The following is a 12,527-nucleotide window of genomic DNA, read 5'->3' on the forward strand; positions in this document are numbered from 1 at the left end:
AGCACCACTTCTGGCTGTTTTCTATATATGTGGTGCTGAGGAATCGAACCCAGGGCTTCATGTATATGAGGCAAGCACTCTTGCCACTAAGCCATATTCCCAGTCCCATCTCCCGTTTACTTGTCTCCTCCATGTTGAATTGTTGCATGGCTGGGAAGTTGACCTTGTGGCATAGCAGAGAATAGGCAGGAAAAATCAGCCAGTGTGCTGTGCTGTGCTTTCTGTGCGGAGGGTGAGGGTTGAGTGAGGTCAGGGAGACCTCCTTCTGAATTGACACAGATTCGGAAGAACAAATACACTTTCTTTTAGGCAAGGAAAAACAGTGGAAAGAGATAGAACGTGCAGAGGCACAGAGACTTCAAAAGGGGAGCATATATTTATTTTTCATGATTTTAGTATCCAAAGTAACCAGGCACTGTATCACTCCTTTGTGCAGGGCCTGATGCATGGAGACAGAAGCCACTCTTTCGGCTTTCAGACTAGACAGGACCTAAATATGCTCAGGGTTGTTTGAGAGTTGTCACAGTGACTTGCCGAGTGGTGTACTCCCCACGCTTGGTGACCTATTTTTGTACTCACAGTGGAGTCTGACATGTGGCCGTTTTATTTCAGAGTCGGTGGTAAGAGGGTGTTGTGAGAACCAGACCTGCGAGCTGAGCCCCGTGTGCTTTTCTTGAGTCATAGGAGAGAGTGGCTGGCTGTGCCAGGCAATATGGCAGGGATGAGAGAGCCTGTGGGCGCCGTCCCACAGCGAGCACAAACCGGAGACCCTCAGTACGTGGGAGACAGGCTTTTTAACCAGCTTACCCGCTGGGGATATGGCCTAGTAGCAAGAGTGCTTGCCTCTTATACATGAAGCCCTGGGTTCAATTCCCCAGCACCACATATACAGAAAACGGCCAGAAGTGGCACTGTGGCTCAAGTGGCAGAGTGCTAGCCTTGAGCACAAAGAAGCCAGGGACAGTGCTCAAGCCCTGAGTTCAAGCCCCAGGACTGGCAATAAAGAAATTTGAAAAAAAATAAAAGACACAGTGAAGACAAGAAACCACTGTCCCACAAAATCTTGACATGTGACATGTGGGTGCCTATGTGCATGTGTGTGTATGAACAAGTTATGTGTTCACTGTGGTCAGTGTTACTAACCAGCTTACCCTTTTTTTTTTTTTTTCAAAAAGGAATTTTAACTCTAGGAGAGAAGTATCAAATCTTACTTTCTTTTAAAAGGTTTACTTGACGTGGCCTGTGCCGAACTGTGCCGAGGGCTGCCCGGGATCCTGGATTAAAGATGGCTACTGTGATAAGGCTTGTAATAATTCAGCCTGTGATTGGGATGGTGGTGATTGCTCTGGTAAGGTTTGTTCAGCTATGGTTTGTGTACTTTCACAGAGTTGTTCTCATTCTGACTTTGAATCATGACTGACCATGTATGTACTGACTGTCGCCTTATCTAAGCCATGCCTGGCGGTAAATCAGGAAGCATAGACTCATGGGAGGTGGTGGTCAGTTTCCATGTGGTTCAGATTTTTTTTCCTATCATTCACTGTCAAGGGCATTTTCTCATGTTGGCTTTGTGTTTGAAAAATAACTTTTGTATATGTGTGTATTGGGACTGGGGCTTTAATTTAGGGACTGGATGCTCTCTTAGACCTTTTGCTCAAGGCTGGTACTCTACCACTTGAGCCATAGCTCCACTTCCAGCATGTTGCTGTGCAATTGGAGATAAGAGTGTCATGGACTTTCCTACCCAGGCTGGCTTCCAACCAGGATCTTCAGATCTTGGTTTCCTGAGTAGCTAAGATTATAGGCATGAGCCACCAGTGCCCAGTGAAAAATCCTTTTCTTATTATAGGAAATATGCAAATCTAGAATCCTCTCAATTATGCATACCCGAGTGAGAATCACTGTTGCTGGGGCTTTCAGCAGCAGGTTGCAGTAGGTCATGGAATGCTTACCTTTCTTACCTCCCGCAGCTCTTCTCCCTTCTCGCACATTCATGTTTAGACTTGTTGATAATAGCGTCATTTATTTACATTTACTTACTTCCATGTAGGATATAAAACGCTAAAGTACAGAGCGTCATTCGCTATTCGTGTGAGCTTCATTCACTACTTGTGTGAGCTTTTTGGTCACCTGAGAACTAGAAAACAGCTGTGCGCAGGTATTAGCATCTTCATGTTCCTGTAAGAAAACAGGTTGGGAAATGTGTTGACTGTTACAAGAAACAATGCTTCAAGCTGTGTTTCAGTCAGATTTGTCAGGTACACTTTAATAAAACACAAGCAGCTGCAGGGAGAGAACACAGATGTACTAAATAGGTTGGGGGGGTCACAAGAGTCGCCCCTAGTGGAACATTAAAATCCAATTCAGACATGGTTTTGGCAGCTCCCATAGTCACAGTCCTTGATAGGCAGGCACCCCAACACTTGATCCATGCCCCCAGCCCAGTCCTTAAAATAATCTCTTCCTGTTCCCTACTTCACCTTGCCTACCTTTCCCCATCACCATCGCCACACAAATCCCAGTCCTGTTCTACTTGATGTATCCTGATTCCTGTAAATATGACCACTAACTCAGATAAGCAGGGCAAGGGATCTTTATTAGCTGCAGCGACTACATTCGACTCATCTGGTAGAAGAATGCAGTGCTGAGCTTTCCTATAGAAGGGTTTTTAAAAGGGAAAAATATACCACAGGTGGTGTATTGTGAGCACACACAGCTGGTAGTGTATGTGAAAGCTAGCAGATTTACAGCAGCAGAGCTAGCAGTTAATAATTACTGAAAGCAATTAATGATTTCAGTAACATATTCCAAGCATCTTCCCTATTAGATCTAAGACCAGACCACTTTCCAGGTTTCCGGGCTCTTCCTGAGGTTCACTGCTATTCACCAAATTCCAATAACCTGGTGTTTAACTCTTAATTTACTTCAAGTGTCTACCTCAGGAAGTTCCCTCTAATGACTGGCCTGGACCTTCTTCCTACAAAGAGGTTCTTCCTTCCATACTTAGCCCTATTTCTAATATTCAAGACTTTTGTCTTTTCTCTGATTTTACATACTGACAAGTGATGGTCCCTTTTCAGTTTCTTTTGCCAGAAATTTTGTCTCTAGACTGGCTTTGAACCATGATCTTCCTGATCCCTGCCATTCCTGTAGCTAGGATTATAGGCATGAACCACCAGTACCCAGCCAAGATGAACCTTTTCTGCGTGCAGTTCATGTATCAATCTCGACTTAGTAAGAAAGGAAAAACTGTTTTGTTTTGGGTTTCCAAAATTGTAAGCCCAGAAAAATTCTGTCTTCCCCTCTTCCTCTACAGGTAACAGTGGCGGGAGTCGCTATGTCCCAGGAGGTGGGGGTACCGGAAATATTGGAATTGGACAACCCTGGCAATTTGGAGGAGGAATAACCAGTGTCTCTTACTGTAACCAAGGATGTGCAAATTCCTGGCTTGCTGACAAATTCTGCGACCAAGCCTGCAATATCTTGCCCTGTGGGTTTGACGCTGGTGACTGTGGACAAGGTATATTTATGTTCATGAAACATATTATATAAGTAAAGGGGAATCCTTGACTAATACAAAAGCTAAACTAATTATTCTCTGTGTATTTTTTTCTTGGCCTTGAATCCAAAGGAGTTGTGATTTTCTTTCTCCACTCCTCTTATTAGTATATACTAATTGTTCAGAGGTTTTATTGTGCTTTTTCCATATATGCATGTACTGTACTTTGAGCAAATTTACCTCTCTGTTACCCATTCTTATCTCTCCCCTCCCTCCCCCCCTTTTTTTTTTGTCAGTTGTGGGGCTTGAATTCAGGGTTAGGAACTGTTGTTCCTGAGCTCTTTCACTTAAGGTTAGTGCTCTACCACTTTGAACCACAAGACCACTTCCAGTCTTCTGGTGGTTAACTGCAGGTAAGAGTCTTATGGACTTTCCTGCCTGGGCTGGCTTTGAGCAGCGCTCCTTAGATCTCAGCTTCCTGAGTAGCTAGGCTTACTATAGGCATAAGCCACCCCCAGTGCCCTCACCCCCTTTTAAAAGCTGTTTTATTGAGTTTGAGTATTCTATTTTCATACATGCTTTGATCATATTTATACCACCTTTATGAAGTCTCATTGGTTTCCATCCACAAATAGTCCCCATTTTTCTTCTTTGTGTAAGAGAGAACATGTGATATTTGTCTTTCTCTGTTGGGCTCATTTCACTTAACATGATGATTTCTGGTTTTAACTATTTTCCTGCAAACAATATAGTTTCATTCTTCTTTATGATTAAATAATACTCATATATATATATAGTAACATGCAGATATCCTTTTTATGCCATTACATTCCTTCAATATATAATCAGGAATTGTGTAGCAGGTACTTTAGAACTACTGTCATATATATAATGTATATTATAACTATAAAGATGTACACACATATTTACATTTATATCTCGTGTGTATGTGTGAGACAGTAGTTTCTTTCATCCATTTATGTATGCCAGTACTGGGACTTGAATCCAGAGCTGGCTTTTTCACTCACAGCTGGCATTCTCCCACTTGAACCATACCTCTAGTTCTAGATTTTCTCTGTCTAATGGGAGATAAGATAACTCTTGAATTTATCTACAGAGCTGGCTTTGAACTATGATCCTCAGATGTCATATTCCTCAGTATCTAGGATTATAGACATGAGCCACTGGCACCTGGCTATTTTAATTTTTTTTTTTTAAGGAGCCTTCATACTGATTTCCATATGGTTGCATTAATTTACACTCTAACCACCACTCTCCCCACCACACCCCCTGCCTCCAAGCCAGCATTTGTGTTTGTTTTCTTGATGATCGTCAGACTGGAGTGAGAATATTAATGTGGGTTTTTTTCTCAATATATTTTTTATCTATATTACCTTTATGGCTAATGATGTAGAATAATTCTTTAGGTATTTATTAGCCACTTGTACTTTCATTTTCTATTTATTTTATTTCAGTTCTTTTTATTTAAAAAAAATTGGGGGGCTGGGAATGTATCTTAGTGGTAGAGTTCTTGCCTCGCATGCATGGAAGCCCTGGGTTCTATTCCTCAGCACCACGTATATAGGAAAGGCCAGAAGTTGCGCTGTGGCTCAAGTGGCAGAGTGCTAGCCTTGAGCAAAAAGAAGCCAGGGACAGTGCTCAGGCCCTGAGTCCAAGGCCCAGGACTGGCCAAAAAAAAAAAAAACAAAAAAAAAAAAGAAGTGTATTGAATAGAAAGAGTAGACACCATTATCTCATTCTTTTTATTTTTTAAGTATTATTTGGCCTACACACTCAAAATGAACTAATTTTATTAAATTGTTTTTATGGCTTATATAATTAGTAAAATAAAATCAAAGGAGTCACAGGTCCAATTGCATTGCTCCATGGTGAAAATATTGCCATGATATCTGTCCATTTCCTTATCTCATTCTCAACTTTAGAGAACATGGTTTCATCTTTCCTCATTTAGTGTACTGTTGGATATAGATTTTGCATATACAGCCCTTAGTACATTGAAGCTCCTTCTATTCCTCACACTGGTTGTAATCTGACATAGAATATGGCACTTTTTAAAGATATTACTCCTAATTTTTGAAAAGCAGTTGGACTTTGGAAGACTTAACTAACTTAGCTGAAAACAATGCAGTGAGGTTTTGATTTGGAAATGCTAGAAGGAGATCTATGATGCATTAAATAAGCCTGCCTTAAAACTGAATCTTGTTGACTAAAAGAGGTCATTTTGACTAAAAGGTTTTATTTGTTTTGTTTATAACATGGACAAAGAAAACATGGGAATTGTTCGTGGGAATTTATTGATACAAATCATGCCATGTGAATCAGGGTTAGCATCCGTTATAAGTGACTGTGATTGCCTCAGGTTGTGTGTGAATCCTCAAAGCTTTGTATTATAATTTCCAATCATTTCAAAGTCACCCTTAGGAAGTTAAACCTCAAACCCAAAGAATTAAAGAAAGGGGAATAAAATTGCCTAATTAATAAAACTGTGTTTTATTTTACCCTAGATCACTTTCATGAGATGTATAAAGTAACTCTTCAACCAAACCAGACTCACTATGCTGTCCCCAAAGGTGAATACCTGCCTTACTTCAGCTTTGCAAAAATAGCAAAAAGAGCTGTTGAAGGTGCCTATGGTGATAATCCAGTAATTCGACACGCTTCTATTGCCAATAAGTGGAAAACCATTCACCTCATAATGCACCGTGGAATGAACGCCACCACAATACACTTTAATATCACATTTCAAAATACAAACGATGAAGAGTTTAAAATTCAGATTGTAGTAGACGTGGACACAAGGGAAGGACCAAAACTGAACACCACAACTCAGAAGTCTTATGAAACTTTAGCTAGCACTGTAACACTTCTTCCAGAGGCAGAGATCCTTTTTGAAGATATCCCAGAAGAAAAACGTTTTCCAAAGGTTAAGAGACATAACATCTCAAGGAGATTCCAAGAGGAGATAAAAATCCCTGTGGTAAATGTTTCACTCCTTCCAGAAAAGATGCAGTTGAGTCTCAGCCACTTGGATTTGCAACTGGAAAATGGAGACATCACTTTGAAAGGATACAACTTTTCCAAGTTAGCCTTGCTAAGAACATTCCTGATGAACTTACAGGATACTAAAGTTAAAAATCAAGCTCTGATAACAGATGAAATAAGTGACCATGTAAAAAATCCACCAGAAAAACTGGTTTCCAAAAGTAGAGACAGTTTAGGAGCGTTACAGAGATTACAAAGGTTAACTTCCACAACAAGTGCACCAAAAACGAACAGTCAGCACCAGGATCAAAGTCCACCCCTAGGCTTTGAGACTAAAGCAGAATTTACATTGGAAACTCAAAGTATAACAGGTGGGAATGTGTCCAGAGGAAAACTACCGTCTCTCATTATTCCACCTGACACCTCTGTGACAAAAGAAGAGCTCCCAGGAAAAGACAAGAGGAGCAAGGTGGAGGGGAATGCTGACAATCACCTAGGTAGCGAAGAAGCATTGCCCAGAAGAAAGTTGCAGCAGTACACTGGAAGTTACCCAGGCTTTTTGCCATGGGAGAAGAGAAAGTATTTCCAAGATCTTCTTGATGTAAGTTAGACCCAACCTTATTCTTTGTTATGTTCTAAAGAAATAGCTACCTTCCTAAGTGATGATATAATAGAAGCTCCTATTTATTCAGCACTACCTGAACTAGGGATTTCCCCTTACATGGTTTCATTTAACTGTCCCAACAATCCTGATAAAAGTGCCCTGTAAGGTTATTTACTACTGTTGTTCCATTTTATAGTTTAGAAAACGTAACTTTTATGTATAATGGACATAACCTGGCAGGTTCCACAAGAAAGCTGAAAGTTAGCTGTGGCATCTTGTCTCTGCTTAGCTTGTCAGATCAGATGCTTTCCCAGCTTGCCCGGTGAAAGCAACCTGAGGTTCAGATAAATGTGTTAGCATTTCCAGTGTCACTGCAGCAGTCTCCAAATTTGGAGCCCTCTTGATCTGTGCTATGTGGTCCATGGAGCCATGGTATCAGTTATGCGTTTTCCAAGTGCTGAATGCTGGAGAATGGGAGGCATGAGAGTATGATGACTGCACAGCAATGACAGACATGAGGTCTCCCTTGAGAGGATCAGGCAGGGAATTCAAAGAGAATGCTCAGCACTCTTGGGCATTGGGGAAGACACCTGTGAGGAAGTATTTTGTGAGCCGACCCTAAGATGGGGTTGGAGTTGGCAGTGCAAGAGAAGGCATGTGGCCTGGGCTGGATAGTAAAGCACAGGACAGAAGCATATTGAGCTGGGAGTAGCATCTTGTGCCTGTCACGGTGGAATTTACTCGTGATTGAGTGAAGAACTTCAGAGTTCTTCCCTATGTTTGTTTCTGCACTTTTTCACCTCTTACTTGGCTTTTAAAAGTCCCCGAGACTCCCTTTCCAAAATAACCATCAAAGAACAGGGCTAGAAGTGTGGTTCAACTGGTAGAACATCACCCAAACCAGCCAAAGGAGCAACAAGGGCTTGAATTCAAAACCCCAGTAACTAGCCAGGCACCAGTGGCTCGTGCCTGTAATCCTAGCTACTCAGGAAGCTGAGATAAAAGGATCGCAGTTCAAAGCCAACTGGGGCAGGAAAGTCTTTGAGGCTCTTATCTCAAATTAACCAACAGAAAGCTAGAAGTGGCGCTGTGGCTCAAGTGGTAGAGCCCTAGCCTTGAGCTGAAGAGCTCAGGGTCAACACCCAAACACCCACAAACTCAGTATTGAATGCAGTCGTAAAATTGAATGCATGTCCTACAAAATTAAGAAAATGGAGGGAAGAAATTGGCGTAGGAAAGATGGGAGAGAATGATGAAAGGAGTGACAGATCAAGATTCATTGTGTTCATAAACGTCTTTGTTAAATGGCAACTCATTTGTACTACTACATATAGATTATTTTTAAAAACACAATACTTCCCCCTGTTATAGAAGTACTACTTGTTATAAACTGCAAAAATGCACCATAGAAAGGGCACTTCTTCCCATCTTCCCCTTGGTGAGTACTTTCCTATGGATACGCAAACATATAAATTATATAGTTTCCATTCTGTCTACAGAAGTGAAATAACACTATAGGTTTATTTCTCTGTGGTTGTCATTTGAATTAACCCTTGTTAGTGCCATTGTTTTTCTAGCAGCTGCAAGGTACTTCTAACGTTCTGCAAATACAGATAGCATTGCAATAAATATTCTGATGCATATACCTCAAGCTTATGTTTTTATTGCCTTAGGAAGAATAACTAGGTTAATGGGTCTGCCTCAAGCTTATAAATTTTAAATGTGTCCTTCTAATGCGTGGGACCACTTCATTCCCACGAGTAGTGTATAGGAGCACTTCTGGTTCCCTATCCAGGTTAACCAGCACTGGTTACTAACACCAGTTAGTGGCAATTTCCTTATCCTCTCCCCGCCCTCCCCCTTTCTAAAATCAATTTGGGAAGCACAAATAATCCTTCTTGTTTTAAATGTGTTCAAATTGTTTTCCAGTATTTTTTGTCCACATAGTTATGCCTCTCACAGGTTTTGTCTCTAACATTTAGTGTATGGGAAAACCAAATTTGTTTCTAGCCTTTGCTGCTTTGATGTTGCCAGAAGAACTGCCTTGATCCTGAAAGTACCATCAAATGTAATGCGTGGACACGTTGTGTAAATGTCGCATTGACTTGGCTTTGAAATATCACAGGCAGTGATTTGGTCTTGTCGAATCTGCTATAAATAGGCCTCCATCACACAATCTGCTAGTCTCAGTTTCAGTGCACTGAAATGCACTTTAGTCCTTGTCCCAGGACCGTTAAACTGACCTGAGACCATGCCTCTCCTTCTCCCCGCTGGACAGTTACAGAGCCGTTAACAACCACGTTGCATGTGGTGTGTTAGGGAAGTACGCTTTACGCTAGACATAACGCTGAACTCCCCTTGCAGGAGGAAGAATCGCTGAAAACTCAGTTGGCATACTTCACCGATAGCAAACAGACTGGGCGACAGCTAAAAGATACGTTCGCAGATTCACTCCGATACGTGAATAAAATTCTAAACCGCAAGTTCGGGTTCACATCTCGGAAAGTCCCTGCACACATGCCCCACATGATTGACCGGCTCGTCATGCAAGAGCTTCAGGACATGTAAGTCTTGTCACGCCTCATCTCAGGTTACCTGCTGGAGCTCACAGCTGAGATTCGTTGAAACTGGCATTGTTTGCTCTGCTAAATTTTTGGCTATAGTATTAAGATGCCTAATATTGTTAAAGAGACCCTCTGAAATGAGGAAGAAAATGTTGTCCTTCTAGTGTCTAATGCCCGTGGTACTGTCACTACCAGAGCTCAGAGCTTATCAGCAGTTCTTTTTTTTTTTTTTTTTTTTTTTGGCCAGTCCTGGGGCTTGAGCTCAGGGCCTGGGCACTGCTCCTGAGCTTCTTTTGCTAGCACTCTACCACTTGAGCCACAGCACCACTTCTGGCATTTTCTGTCTGTGTGGTACTGAGGATCAAACCCAGGGCTTCATGCATGCTAGGCAAGCACTCTACCACTAAGCCACATTCCTAGCCTCATCAACAGTTTCTTTTGGACAGGTTTCCCGAAGAATTCGACAAGACCTCATTCCACAAAGTGCGCCATTCTGAGGACATGCAGTTTGCCTTCTCTTATTTTTATTATCTCATGAGTGCAGTTCAGCAACTGAATATATCTCAAGTCTTTGATGAAGTTGATACTGACCAATCTGGTGTCTTGTCAGACAGGGAAATTCGAACACTAGCTACCAGAATTCATGACCTTCCTTTAAGTTTACAGGTATTGTATTGTTTCATATGTATTTGCATTGCATTGTATTGTATTAGTATTGATTAATATTGTGCTGCATTGCTTTAGTCTGAACTTTGTGGCACTTTAGGTGAAAATTGTTATTCTGACATCACTTTTCTGGCTTATACATTTCAATTTAATGCAGGTCAAATAATTCTTAACATTTAATATGGGTAGTCAGTCATGACTAGTCCATTTTTTTATGTCAGAAACAAAACCAAATTTGATGCTTGTATTTTATGAGGTTGCTTTTTATAGACTTTCATCTAGAGATAAATCTGCTGCTATCTGGGAACAAGCTAGACAGCAGGCACTGGAACATAAGATTTCTGTGGCAAGTTTATCAGGGCCGATGGCTACAGGTGAATAGGGCTCTCAGCCAGGTGCGTCTTTCAGGAGTAGGAAACTCACCAAGGAAGACGCCAAATGAATCTGGCTGCAGCATTCCTTTCTTGAGGTTCCTGGACCAGCCTGTGCAAAGTGGGGCATCTCACAGGCCACTGTGTTGTACTTCAAAGTCCCTTTGAAAATAGCCTATAAAGCATTTTGGAGACTTGTTATTTTTTATTATTATTGATGTACATAGAGGTTACAGCTTCGTAAGTCAGGCAATGAGTACATTTCTTTTTAAACAATGTCACCCTTTCTTTTGTTTTTAAATAGTTCCCCCCCCCAAAAGCCACAATCATTACTTAAAATGTACATAACAGGTTTATGTTTTTATTTTGCTTTGTTAGGATCTGACAGGTCTGGAGCACATGTTAATAAATTGCTCAAAAATGCTTCCTGCTAATATCACCCAGCTAAACCATATCCCTCCAACTCAGGAAGCATACTATGACCCCAATCTGGTAAGTAGTCCGATTCCCTTTTACACAGCAGGAAGTGTGTTCTTATCAGGCGCTATTTGTCCCCTTTCTGTGCAGCACTTTTGAAACTAGAGGCAGGTTCAGGGTTTACATGTCTTTGGTGCAAAGTAGCAGCATAGATAGTCCAAATTATCTTATTTTGGAATCCCTCCACCTAATAAATATGTAAGCTAATATTCAGATTAGCTGCGTAGATTCCATAAGCATCCTCCTCCTCACCACGGATGGCAAGAAAGTAGCCCCTCAGCTTTCTTTTGGACAGGACAAGATGGTTAAACACCAAGGAAATGCTCATCAGTGGGGCTGACTTTCTGAAGCCTACCAGGAGGGGTGGTAACTGATTTCACACAGTCACATTAGAATGCCCCTTGGCTGAAGAGACAACTGTAAGAGGAAGAGAAGTAAATTGGTCCATCCCTATAATATTAGCACTTCAGAGAAAGGGGCAGGAAGAGTAGGAGTTAAGGGCCATCTTGGACTACACAATGAGAACCCATCTCAGGGGGAGAAGGGGGGTGGGGGCAGGCAGTGGTGGCTCAGGCTTACAATCCTAGCTACTACTCAGGAGGCTGAGATGTCAGATCTCAGAAGCCAGCCTGAGCTAGAACGTCTGTGAGACTCTTATCTCCAATTAATCACCAAAAAGCCAGAAGTGGAGCTGTGGCTCAAGTGGTAGAGCAGTGGCCTTGAACAAAGAAGCTTAAGGCCAGTGCCTAAGCTCTGAGTTCAGGTGCTAGGACCTGAACAAAAAGAAAAGAATGAAGGTAAAATATGAGAAAAATGTGCATCACATAATAGAAGAAAGGGTATAATACAGACTTTACTATGGTGTTCACACGTTTTACTGACATGGAAAAATGTAAAAGTATGAGGTACTACCAGGTACCAGTGGCTCAAACCTGTAATCCTAGTTTTTACTCAGGGACAGTGCCTAAGCCCTGGAGTCCCAGCCCTGGGATCAGTGCGCGTGCGCACACACACACACACACACACACACACACACACACACACACACACACACAATGCTGTGTACATAATGTGATTTGAACTATGGAAAGCTCTCACATACTCCTTTCACCAGGAAAGGGCATTGGGCTCCTGGACTGCTGTCCCCCAAGCCTCTATTTACTTGAATCTCCTGAGTTGTGGTTTGGGGGCCAGGACCCTCCCCCACAGCCCGGTGCCACTGCCTGAGCAGTGAGCAGGCCCAGCTCCTCCCACCCCACACCCAGGCTTCTCCCCCGCCCACCTGTTCCTTCAGCTGTCCTTTCCCTTGCCTCTCTTTCCTCCTTGCCTTTTTTTTTTTCTCC

The 12,527-nt window shown here is 42.0% G+C and overlaps 1 protein-coding gene across 2 annotated transcripts in view; it reads left to right on the forward strand.

Moving 5' to 3' along the window:
• The window catches only part of Gnptab (N-acetylglucosamine-1-phosphate transferase subunits alpha and beta), a 60,855-nt gene that overhangs the window by 39,025 nt on the left and 9,303 nt on the right, over positions 1-12,527 (forward strand). For both annotated transcript variants that reach the window (XM_048357283.1, XM_048357275.1), the window contains exons 11-16: positions 1,225-1,348; positions 3,317-3,520; positions 6,025-7,103; positions 9,471-9,670; positions 10,117-10,336; positions 11,086-11,199. In XM_048357283.1, coding sequence (XP_048213240.1) covers positions 1,225-1,348; positions 3,317-3,520; positions 6,025-7,103; positions 9,471-9,670; positions 10,117-10,336; positions 11,086-11,199 — 1,941 coding nt within the window. The remainder of the gene's footprint in view (positions 1-1,224; positions 1,349-3,316; positions 3,521-6,024; positions 7,104-9,470; positions 9,671-10,116; positions 10,337-11,085; positions 11,200-12,527) is intronic.

This window comes from Perognathus longimembris, chromosome 1, assembly GCF_023159225.1.
Source record: "Perognathus longimembris pacificus isolate PPM17 chromosome 1, ASM2315922v1, whole genome shotgun sequence".
NCBI lineage: Eukaryota > Metazoa > Chordata > Mammalia > Rodentia > Heteromyidae > Perognathus > Perognathus longimembris.